This window comes from Hypanus sabinus, chromosome 25, assembly GCF_030144855.1.
Source record: "Hypanus sabinus isolate sHypSab1 chromosome 25, sHypSab1.hap1, whole genome shotgun sequence".
NCBI classification, from domain to species: domain Eukaryota; kingdom Metazoa; phylum Chordata; class Chondrichthyes; order Myliobatiformes; family Dasyatidae; genus Hypanus; species Hypanus sabinus.
Window position 1 is genome coordinate 51,680,086 of NC_082730.1, and position 13,075 is coordinate 51,693,160.

The window sequence follows — 13,075 nt, forward strand, 5'->3', positions numbered from 1 at the left end:
GTGATGAGAGTGATTGTTGAAAGTACAGCTGTGGATGTTGTTTACATGGATAAGTAAGGCATCTGACAGGGTCCCTATGGGAGGCTTATCCAGAAGATTTAGATACACATATGATTCATGATGGACATTTGGATTCAGAACTGCTTGCCCATAAAAGGCAGAGGGTACTGGTTTTCTAACTGGAGGTCTGTGTTTGGTGTTCTGCAGGGATCTGTATTGGGACCTCTGCTGTTTGTGATATCTCAATGGCCTGGATGAGAATATAAGTCTGCAGATTATACAATGATCGGTGGTGTTGTGGATAGCTTTGAAGACTGACAAATAATACAGCATGATATCAATCAGTTGCAGATATGAGAAGAGAAATAGCCAATAAGAGTTAAACCCAGCCAAATGTGAAGGGATGCACCTTGGTAGGTCAAATATAAAGAAACAGTATACTGTTAAGGCTAAGAAATTTAATAGTATTGATCAGCAGTGGAATCTTATTGTCCAAGTTCATAGGTCCCTGAAAGAGGCTACACAGGTTGAAAGGATCGTTAAGTTATATTCATGCTTGCCTTGATTAGTCAAGGCATTGAGTTCAAAAGTCAGGAACTTGTGTTGCAGTTTTATTAAACATCAGTTAGGCTATATCCGGAGTCCTGCATACAGTTCTAGTTGTCTCACTTTTTGAAGTATGTGGAGGCTTTGGAGAAGGCGCAGAAGAGGTTTACAAAGATGCTGCCTGCATGTGCTGTAACAAGAGGCTGGACAAACTTGGGTTGTTTTCTCTGGAATTGCAGAGGCTGAGGGAAGATCTAACAGAGGTTTATAAGATTATGCAAAGCACAGGTAGAGTTTTTTTTTTGTCAGGGTTGAAATGTCTAATACCAGAGAGCATGCATCTCAGCTGTGAGGGGCAAGTTTTTTTTTACTCCAGAGTGTGATGGGAGCCTGGAATGCTTTCCCTGGGGTAGTGGAAGAGGCAGGTTGATTAGAGACTTTTAAGACATGTTAAGATGGGCACATAATGTCCATTTTCTGACATTTATGTAGGCAGAAGGGATCAGTTTAGTTGGCCATTTGATTGGTTCAGCACAACATTGTGGGCTGAAGGGCCTGTTCCTGAGCTGTACTGTTCTGTGTTCTAAAGGGACTTCCTTCTATTCTGAGGCTGTTCCCTCTGGTCCTTGACTCCCCCACTTCGGAAAAACATTCCCTCAAAATCCACTCTATTGAAGCCTTTTAAAATTTAATAGTTATCAATTCAATGATGGGTTTTGATGATGCACTGAAAGATTGTTTGGTTTGTGGAAACTTGCAAGAAAGCATTCAAAAATGGCTGCTAAACAAAGTACAACTCACATTTAAAAGAGCAGTTGAAACAGAAACCTGCCAGGCCGAATAAATTGTGTTACTGTTATGACAGGGGCTCATATACACCAGAAAAATGCAATTTAAAGACAAAACTTGCAGAAAATGTAACAGAGAATTGAACTAAATTGAACTGACTTTATTACTTATATCCTTCATGTACATTGAGTAATTATGTTAAGCTTCCATCTAAATGTGCAAAGTGCAATTTATAGTAATTTATAATAAATAGTAAGCACAACAGGACAGTCAATATAACATAAAAATACAGTTGTGTCAATATGAATTAATCAGTCTGATGGCCTGGTGGAAGAAACTGTTCCAGAGCCTGTTGACCCTGACTTTTATGCTGCGGTACCGTTTCCTGGATAGTAGCAGCTGTGGTTCAGTTGACTCAGGTCCCCAATGATCCTTCAGGCCCTTTTTACACACCTGTCTTTGTAAATGTCCTGAATAGTTGGAAGTAGAACGCAGAGAGAATAGCGGACATACAAAATAAATAGACTGCACAGGGAAGATGCAGTTTAAAAAAAACACTAAGCTCCATGCTGTTGATGAAAAATCTGATAATAATGAGTGACACAGGATTGGGAAGCCTCAAAATTTACAATGTGAAAACTAACAAGAGACAAGCAATAGGATTTACATCAGAAGTGAATGGCAAATTAGGACACTAGCTCAGATGTTTCAGTCATTCCTCAAAATAAGTTTGAATGGCATTTCAAAGATAACGAATTGAAGCCTGCAAATATCCCATTAAGAACTTATACTGAAGAAATAATAGCTCCTGTGAGAATGACATTCAGAATAGTGAAACACACAACCAAAAAACAGAAGGACCAACATTGTGGGACTGTGATTGGTTGAGACAACTACAACTTGATTGTGGAGATCCATCCACTATTGGCATACCGTATCCCCTGTAACAGTCATCTGAAAGTGGATTAGGAAAGGTACTGGACGATGTCACAGCAGTGTTCGAGTGGCATTGGAAAACACAAACATATCAAGGGCGAAGTAGTGCTAAATTAAAATGCAAACATCCAAGTTTTTCAAAGCTTGTCTGGCTCTTTATACCATCCTTGATAAAGTAGTCAGTGAACAAGATCGCATGGAGGCTGAAGGAATTCCTTCCAAGGTTGAGCGGAGCCCATGCGCAACGCCAGTGGTCCCAGCAGCCAAGAAGAATGGGTCTGTCAGGATCTGTGGTAATTTTAAGATCACCATCAATCCAGTACTGAAAGTAGATCAATATCTTCTGCCTAGGATAGAGGATACCTTTGCAGATCTTTCTGGAGAGAAACATCGTAGCAAAGCTGACTTAGCTGAGGCCTACTTACAGATGAAGATAGAAGAAAAGTCCAAATGTTTTTCACCATAAACACCCACAAAGGGCTTTATTGCTATAATAGGCTTATTTTTGAAGTAGCTCCAAATAGCTATGGACCAAGTGCTGAAGGGCTGCCCAAGCACTCAATGTTACTGATGGAATATCTCCAAACTGTCAATAGAGTTAAAGATTAGGTTATGGGCCCAGAGCACAACATGACAAGTGTGAATTCTTTACACCAAGCATCACTTACTGTGGTCACACCATTGACAGACACATTACACAAGTGTGCTGAGAAAATTCAAGAAGAGGCAGATGCCCCAAGACCAAAGGAAGTGTCAACCTTTGAACTCATTACTGCAGATTGGGAAAAAATAGCAATGAACCAGGCAGTGAGATGCCTTTCCAAAATGGAATGGAAATGGTGACATCAGAACTGTACTCACACATCATGATCCAGTGGAGCTTGCCTGTGACACTGTGCCTTATGGTATAGGTGCAGTCATGTCACATGTTATGTGATGGATGTGAAGGCCTCATAGCCTTTGCATCATATTGCCTTAACAGATTGATAGAGACGCCTTGAGTCTGGTTTGTGGTGTAAAACGTTTCAACCAGTACGTGTACAGGAAAGAGTTTGCCATCATTACTGATCATCAACCAATGGTGTCCATTTTCAATCCGCAGAAGGGTGCTCCACAGCAGCAGCACAAATGTAGGGATGGGCTCTGTTTCTTGGAGGGCACAATTACAAGATCAAATTCAAGAGGACACTTGACAGGGAAATGCTGACAGATTGCTCAGTTTATCCTTGGCAAAGGTAATAGCTGAAAAATTTACAAATGAGGACACTCCTCTTGGCATATTCTCCCTCATGCAAATTGAAATGTTCCCTATTATAGCAGGAATGATCCGAAGGGAAACCAGAAAGTGCCGAGATGAACTTGCCCTTGACAGATGTTGCCTTATGTAGGGATTGAGAACTGTTGTACCATTCAAGTAGAAAGTTAAAATGTTTAAGGAGTTGCAATACACGGCATTATTCTGAGCATAGTCAAAATGAAGTTGTTGGCTTGAAGCTTTGTCTAGTGCTCGAAGATAGATCAGCAGATCAAGCAGCTTGCAGAAGATACCAAGAACAGTGCCTCTCCGTCCCTGGGAATGGCCTGCATTGCTCTGGCAGAGGAATCATGTGGATTTTGCTGGACCATTCATGGGCACGGATTTCGTGGTAGCAATGGCTACAGCTACAAAGTAGCTAGAAATGTTCCCAATAGCCTCCGCTATAACCTCACATACTGCTGATGTGTTGAGAAACCTCTTCTCAAGAACCGGTATTCCAGAACACTTGGTCAGTGACAATGGACCACAGTTTATTGTGGAACAGTTTGTCATTCCTGAGAATAAATGGAATACGAATGACTTGGTGGAAAGACTTGTTCAGAGTTTAAAGAATGCACTGCAAGCAATGTCAGCAGAACACACTGCCATGAATCAGAAGCATGCCAATTTCTTCTTTGCATAACGTATCACAGAATACTGCAAAGCCATCCACTCGCCATCTATGTTGTTCCTGGGTAATTGCTTGCACTCACACTTGAATCTCCTCGACCTCAATCTCAAAAGGAGTTTGCAGAACAAACAGCTGAAACAAATTGAGGGTTCCTCAAACAAGCAGGTTTGATGTTTCGCTCCCGCAGAAGGACGACAGAGATGAGCAGAAGCGGGTACTTAGAAAGTTTAAGGAGAGAACTGGACCTGTGTGCTACACAGTAGAGACTGCGCAGGATGTCATCTGGAGAGAACACATCGACCAGTTGAGGAGTCTAGACTGAATTGTTATAAAAAAAAAAAGATGTCCAGAGCTGTACAACTTCCTGCAGTTCTAGAGTCAATTCCTGGAACCAGTATGAAGGAAGCCACAAAACCCAAGATTGTTTCACAGCCACAAGTCTCATCTGCCAATTAGAATGATCCCCCTTGTCAGAAAAAACATTATCCTGCAAGAGTAAGAAATCCTCCACAGCAATTAAATCTTTAGGGTTGAATGGGACAACTTAAAAATCACTATTCTGTCTATAATATAATTTGTAAAATATAATGACCAGAGAGCAATGAGCTACGGATTTAAGTTGAGATGCATTCTATATTGACAGAGTTTATAGCTAAGCAAGGAGGATTGCAGTGAATTTATTATTTAAGTAGTATTTGAGTAATACTGTAAGTATATTTTTGATTAAGCATTCTTTGTTTATATGCAAGTAGTACATGAACAGCATATGTCATTATGCCACATCATATGTGAGTGCCTCACTAATAAGAAAAAAAACTGAGTAGACAAGTATCCTGGCTCCTGTGTTTTTCTTTCAATTATTTTCTGAAGTTACAAAACAAAACCTACGTTTATTCCTTCTACCAAAGTGCATGACTGTATAGTTCCCTACACTGTATTCCATCCATCACTTCTCTGCCCAGTCTCCTAATCTGTCCAAGCTCTTCTAATTGCCTCTCTACTTGTAATGGCATGTGCTCTATCTTGTTTAGCAGCCTCATGTGTGACACCTTGTCACACATTTTCAGAAAATCCAAGCAATCAACATCCACTGATTTTCCTTTGTATATCCTGCTTATTAATTCCTCAAAAAAAAAACTAGTGACAGTTTCTCTATAGATAAGGATCCAAAGGACAGTTTTTACCCAGCTCAAGGAAGTCAAGGCCAGACTTAACCTTTTTACTCTATTAATATTTCTATTTGGACTCAACAAGAGCCAGGATACATCTAGGATAGCTACAATGAAAAAAATAGCCCCCCTTCCAGTGGTTAAGTTCTCCAGGACTGTTCATTTGACAATTCAATTTTGCTTCTTTGCAGCCTCTTCGTCCATCTTAATTAGATCCTTTAGTTTTCGTTACATGCTTTTTGTTACACTTGCGATTTCCTTAAATGCAAATAATTTAACCACAAATATGTTGTCCTCAGGAAGTCTAATAAAAGCAAACTACATATCTATGGGAACAAGTTGCACCCAGCTTGGTATCTACCCAGAGATAAAAATGAGAATGCAACTTCTACTTAGTTCCATAAATTGAAAAACATCTGTGATATTGTTAATAAATTTAAAAAACACACAATAAAGCTACACTTAGAAAACATTCATTATCAATTTAAAACTTCAGTGCATACCTGCTTTTTGAATTTGTAGTTGAACTCCCATCTTTGGTCTGATCTATTTCCACTTCCTTTCTTGCACCAGTACAGTAAGCACTAAAAACAACATTTATTTATGGTCAATGTTCAAACATTCAGCTTCACACATTAGTTATAAAAAAAATCATTCTAGGAAATTGGAAGAGTAAATAATTAAAAATTACAACTTCAGTAACACCAGATAATGCTTTGCCAGTAAAATTAGTTGCACACAAATTAAAGGCATTAATATACTCACATATTTCCATCATTTTTATAAATTGTCATTAATATTTAGATAAAAGTGCACAACAGTAAAGAAACTGCAATAATTTTTCTCTATCTACTGACATTATCCCAACAGAAATGTTAAAACAGCTGCCTAAAGACAATCACATTAATGGTTTAAACAATATACCAACTAAAGGAACAAATATTCATGTGGAATTCCATTAATGAAGACATATGTAATAGCTAACCTACTGAAGTTCACACAGTGTAATGTATCTGTATTTGCAGAAGCACAATCCAACGACAGACGCTTAATATTTTCGAAGTAGAAAACAGAAGTAGAAAGGAGAACAAGGACTTGATTATTACCAGTACTATAAGTCGGAGAATACATATTATTAGTAGATATGTAAATAAATGTGTGTCTGAAGAGATCATCTAGTGAGGTGGCACTTGTTCAAAGTGAACAGAGTTTCAATAGCCAGGGCTAATTCCTTCCTTTCTGGCAAGGCCCGTTACAGCAATACACGACAGAGAAGACCAAAGTTAGATATGGAACACAGCAACATAGTTGAAAGAGCATAACTTTCATGCAACAGTACACCTGATCTAGTATGCTGTCCACTGTCTATGTGGAGTTTGCAGATACTCCCAGTGACTGGCTGGGCACATTCCCCCACAGACACTGCAGTTCAGTTTCATCCCTGTAGAATAACAGACTACTGTAAATTTCCCCTAGTGTAAGTGTGTGACATAAGAATCAGAAATTGATGAACACGAGAGAGGTTACGCAGGAGTAGAAAAAATAGTGGGGGAAATGCCATGGATGGGATTGCTCAGATCTGGTGTAGAAATATGGTCCAAAGAGCCTCCACCTCTATGAAAAATATGAGCAAATGTATTCTTTGGTCAGAGCTTCACTCTATATACTTTTAAAATAAACAAACAAGGTTATAGGAATAAAGGTGATGAAGTGAGTGCGGCCATGACTGAAACAGGATATGAAGATGGTCAGGAAAGTTAACGGAGCATTGCTGCTTACAAGGCAAAACTAGACAAGATAGACAGGGTTGAACTATGTGCTAGCATAGCTATAGCGACTAAGGAAGTAACCACAGCTGGCCTTCCAGAAAGATCAGATGGAGTCATTTTCGTTGAACTGAGGAACAAAAATAGGGACAATCATCTTAAGATTTATATACAGGCCCTCTTACAAAGTACGAGATCAAATTGGAGATATTTCAGCACAAGTATAAATACAAAACAATAGGCAGCCAGAGTTGGAGATTTTTAACTAGGTTAACATTAAGTGGAGTGGAACAACTGAGCAAACAGGTAGAGTAGGAGCAAAATTTTTGATATGTACTCCAGAAAACATTTTTATTAAAATTTAGACTTAGCTAAACAAATGGTCGTGGAACTGGACTTGGTTTCAGATTATTAATGAAGGCAGCACTGGGAAAATGTATTGGAGGTAAATAATAATTTAATAAGACTAGTTTAATTTAGCACACATATACAAAAAGGACAATGATAAATGCAGAATAAAAATCCTACTTAAGGGAAAAGGCAATTTTATTGAGAAGTAAAACTGTTAACAGTTGTTTGAAGTTACATCAATATTATTGCAATAGGAAGCAATCAAGGAAGAGATAACAAGCATTCAGAACTAACATAACATCACCGAAAGAGCTCTCAGTGCCACATTTTGCGGATGTTGAAGGACATACAGGGCACAATAATGCTGTGCTGTATAAAACCAGAGGTCACAGTCTCAAAATATTCAGGACTGAGGTGGACAATTTCTTCACCCAGATGTTAGTGGATTTTCTACCCTGGTTAGCTATGGAGGCTCATTTAATGTAGATTTAGGAAAAAGATAGACAGACTTTTAGACATCCATGGAATCAAATAATCTAATTCAGCAAAGTGCCTGACATAAAACAGAAGACCATAAGACATACCTGCAGAATTAGACCATTTGGCCCATCGAGTCTGCTCCGCCATGCAATCATAGCTGATCCTTTCTTTCCCTCCTTAGCCCCTCTCCCCATAACCTTTGATGCCATGACCAATCAAGAACCCATCAATCTCTGCCTTAAATACACCCGACGACCTGGACTCTACTTCTGCCCATAGTAATAAATTCCACAAATTCACCACCCTCTGGCTAAAGAAATTTATATGCATCTGTTTTAAATGGACACCCCTCTATCCTGAGGCTCTGCCCTCCTGTCCTAGACATATCACCATGGAAAACATCCTTTCCATATCTATTTTGTCTTGGCCTTTCAACATTCAGAAGGTTTCAATGAGATCACCCCTCATTCTTCTAAATTCAACCGAGTATAGACACAGAGCCATCAAAAGTTCCTTGTATGATAACCCTTTCATTGCCAGAATCATCCTTGTAAACCTCCTCTGAAACCCCTCCAATGCCAGCACATCTCCTCTTAGATGAGTAGCACAAAACTGTTCACAATATTCAAGCTGAGGCCTCACCAGTGCCTTAATAAAGCCTCATCATCTCATCCTTGCTCTTGTATTCCAGACCTCTTGAAATGAATGTTTACACTGCACTTGCCTTCACCTTCGCCTGAACCTGCAATTTATTTTTTTAGAATGTTCTGCACAAGGACTCTGGAATCCCTTTTCATCTCAGATTTTTAGATTTTCTCACCATTTAGAAAATAGTCTGCAGATTTATTTCTACTACTAAAGTGCATGACATTGTATTTCATTTGCCAATCTCTTGACCATTCTCCAAATCTGTCTAAGTCCTTCTGCACCCTACCTGCTTCCTGAACACTACCTGTCCCTCCACCAATCTATCTACAAAATTGACAACAAAGCCATCTATTCCATCTAAATCATCGATATACAATATAAAAAGCAGTCCCAACACTGACCCCTGTGGAACACCACTAGTCACTGGCAGCCAACCAGAGCCCACTCGCTGCCTCCTACTAATCAACCATTGCTCTAACAATGCCAGTAACTTTCCTGTAATACTGTGGGCTCTTTAAAGCAGCCTCACGTGTGGCACCTAGTGAAAGGCCTTCTGAAGTTCAAATATAAAGCATCTACTACATCCCATTTATCTATCCTATGTGTAACCTTAATTAATTTTCCAGGCAAAATTTTCCCTTAAGGAAACCATGCCAATTTTGTCCTATCTTGTCCTGTGTCACCAAGTAAACCAAAACTTCATCCTTAAAAATTGACACCAACATCTTCCAAATAGCTAAGGTCAGGCTATCTGGTCTATAATTTCCTTACGTTGCCTTCTTCCCCTCTTGAAGATTGGAATGATATTTACAATTTTCCAGTCCTCTGACACCATGCCACAGTCCAATGATTTTTGGAAGATCATTATTAATGCCTCCACAATCTCTACCGCACTTCTTTCAAAACCCTAGGGTGCAGTTCATCTGGCCTGGGTGACTATGTACTCTTAGGTCTTTCAGCTTTTTCAGTACCTTCTCCCTTGTAATAGTAACTACACTCACTTCCCTTCACCAACTGGCACACTGCTAGTGTCTTCCACAGCGAAGGCTGATGCAAAATACTCAGTTCATTTGCCATCTCCTTGGCCCGTTATTATTTCTCGGCTTCATTTTCTAGTGGTCCTATATCCACCCTCAACTCTTTTTTTACATACTTGAAAAAGCTTTTACTATCCACTTTGATATTGTTTGCTAGCTTGCTTTCATATTTCATCTTTTCCCTCTTAATGATTCTTTTATTTGCTCTCTGTAGGGTTTTAAAAGCTTCCCAATGTTCTGTCTGCCCACTAATTTTTGCTTTGTTGTATGCCCTCTCTTTTGCTTTTACTCCCTTGTCAGCCATGGTTGTACTATTTTGCCATGAATATTTCTTCATTTTTGGAATACATCTATCCTGAACCTTCTTCATTTTTCCTAGAAACTCATGTCATTGCTGCTCTCCTGTCATCCCTGCCAGTATCTCCTTCCAATTTACTTTGGCCAACTCCTCTCTCATGCCACTGTAATTTCCTTTACTCCACTGAAATACTGCTACCTCAGACTTTACTTTCTCCCTATCAAATTTCAAGTTGAACTCAAATCATATTGTGATCACTGCCTCCTAAGGGTTATTCTACCTTAAGTTCCCTGATCACCTCCAGTTCATTACATAACACCCAGTCCAGTATAGCTGATCCCCTAGTAGGAATGGTGAGCCATGAATGGTGGAGTAGATGAAATGGATCAAAGAGCTTACTTCTGCTTTTATGCTCTGTTGTAGAAAGACCGGGAAATCTGCATTCAACAAGTCTTTGTGCAACACTAATTCTGTCAAAAGTAAACTTGGTGTTGATTACTACAATTAAAAGACTTTATATAATCAATGTTCACCAGTCCAAACAATGGAAAATTACTGGAAATTAAACTTCCACTTACGCTGCAATTCTGTAACGTGGTTGGAGTTGACTCAGGAATTGCTGGTTTCTCTAACAGACGAGAACGAAATGGCTCATACATGAGATACAAGGAACGAATCACAGAGGCCCGCAGTGAACTAAACCTTCCTATGACCTCGCGTTGTAAACGCTCAGGCAAGTACACATCTGGACAGTAATACCTATAAATTATGCAGGATCATGGATCGGTTAAGACAGCAACAAATATGCTTTTGTTAAAACAACGTAAATAAGGCACATTTATGCTGAACCTTGAAGTCACACAACAAGGATGAATGAAAGAAAAAGATATCTAATGTCATTCCAAGTTGTTCACCATTAATTGGTTCAGATTACAATGCAGTTACTGTATTTTATAATCTCACATTTCCATCAGAATCCAAACCAAACCTATGTGAGAATTACCAATTAAATCTCTACTTCTAACTTGGGAATTTAGGAAAATGGTGGGCATGGAAAACCTGGCATCACTACAGCTGCACTTAGATTTCAACTTAAAATACCAAAGTATGATTTGCAAAGATAAACCTTGGAGACAAATTCTAACTGGATTTGTGCACACAGAATGCATCCTGGCCTGCACAGAATAACGTGCAAGTTCCATTAAAAAAGAGAATCGTCACACCTATTGCTGCATCTACAAAAATCAGTTTCTGAATTAACACTTGTAGCTAGCAATATGTATAGAATAAAAAAAGTACTCAAAAATAAACTCACCTTTTGTACAATCTGGTCCAAAAAGCAGCTGTACAGGTTACAGCCCAAGCACTTTTACAAATCAGAGCAAATTTAACAATATCTTCAGGACGTATGTAAGATGACAGGAATAACCAAATATCTATAGGGTATTCTTCTCCACAGTCCTCTGCATCCTCCACTGGAAAAGGAGGAAAAAAACAATTCACTATGACAAATTTAATTTATACATTTGGATGGTAAAATGTTTTTTTCTTGCTATAACAATAAAATAAATTCAATTTTAGTTAACTCAGGAATTAGTTATTGTTATTAGCTATTGTAACTGTAATTCAAAACTATCAATTGTGACTGTTAGGCACGTAGCAGTTAGATGCTTTGGTCACACATTGAAAGATTACTCCTTTCATTTGTATTTTCCTCCAAAATCAAGGCTGGTGACTCAAATGTTGGGACAAATGTAACGGATAGGGAAACTACTTCACACACTTTATTTTTAAAAGTTATAACATTAAATGTTATGACAGGAGAATTCAATACTGAGATCTGCAATTATACCAGAAGCACAAACTGATTATGTGATGCACCATTCATATCTTCCCAATCTCATCACTCTGTAATAGTGACATCCTTTGGAACATTTGGGATTTGGAGAAACTGGTTAAGTTGGTTGTTAATAACTGAGCATAATAAAATGATAACTTGACAATGGAAGGCAATAGAATTAGAAAAAAAACCTCACACTTGCTTTACTTACAGCAAATGTTTGCCAAAGAAATGCAGAACTTGAATATCACAACTTTAGTGATACAAGTATAAGAACTATTTAACCAGATGAACACTGTGATAACTGCACCAAAACCCAGATAATCCGACACACAATATTTTGATGGGAGTTAGACTGACAGTTTTTCCCAACTGTTTATTAATCCTATATTTACCACAAAGCACTGAATTTTTTTATTGAGACACTGCACAGATGTATAATAACTTGTTTTAAGGGGCTCTGGTTAGTTTAATGGGAATGTGGGAAATGGGGAAATGAGTTTAAGGGAAGTGTAGGAATCAGGAGTTGAACCATCATTGATCTCCAAACATGCAATTTTATTGCAACAATTTAAAAAACTGGTCTATCTATTAAATTAATCCATATTCCTGAAATGCATTTAAAAATCATGCAAAGGACTCTTCGGAAAATATTCAACATTTTCAATTTAAATATATAATTTTGGAAACAAATCTTACTTTGCTGTCGTTTACTTTTCTTTTTCCTAGAGACCTTCAACTCATTTGAGTGGCCATCAGCATCTACTTCGTCACTACTGTCACAGTCCAAATGATCCCCAGCTACAGAGGAAAGAGCTTCTTCTGCTGCAGGGACTTGAGATGCTTCCAATCCACACAGCAATTTTACTAAAACATTACAAATACATTAGACCCAACTGTAATTCCAAGATATTACAATAATTTATAATGAAATATTTTAGAAAACATTCAATGATGTTTCAACAATGCATTAAGGCCATGTTAAGTAGTATTGCTGCATTAAATGTGCAAAACAGAACATTTCAATTCAAAATACTGTTCCCATAGTCCTGGGTTCAACCTACAGGCAACATTTGAAACTACAGGGCCATCACTAATGATGACAAAGATATTAAATATGAAACAATTAAAATATTCACCCATGGTATACAAAAAAACTTCTACAACATGGTAATGCAATGACCTGGGAAAGGTTTCCCTGCTAATGTAATGGCTTCTGTGTAGCGCAGTTTTTGGGTTATGACTAGAGATAATGGGGGCTTTGGAATGTGAACTGGCCAATGAGGA

General features: G+C 38.4%; 1 protein-coding gene across 2 annotated transcripts in view; it reads right to left on the reverse strand.

Moving 5' to 3' along the window:
• tmem183a (transmembrane protein 183A) overlaps nt 1-13,075 on the reverse strand; it is a 33,388-nt gene that overhangs the window by 4,969 nt on the left and 15,344 nt on the right. The window contains exons 3-6 of one of the 2 annotated variants that reach the window (XM_059950615.1): nt 12,488-12,655; nt 11,264-11,423; nt 10,527-10,707; nt 5,872-5,952 (exon numbers count right to left, since the gene is read on the reverse strand). In XM_059950615.1, coding sequence (XP_059806598.1) covers nt 5,872-5,952; nt 10,527-10,707; nt 11,264-11,423; nt 12,488-12,655 — 590 coding nt within the window. The remainder of the gene's footprint in view (nt 1-5,871; nt 5,953-10,526; nt 10,708-11,263; nt 11,424-12,487; nt 12,656-13,075) is intronic. The other variant, XM_059950616.1, reaches the window with a different exon arrangement.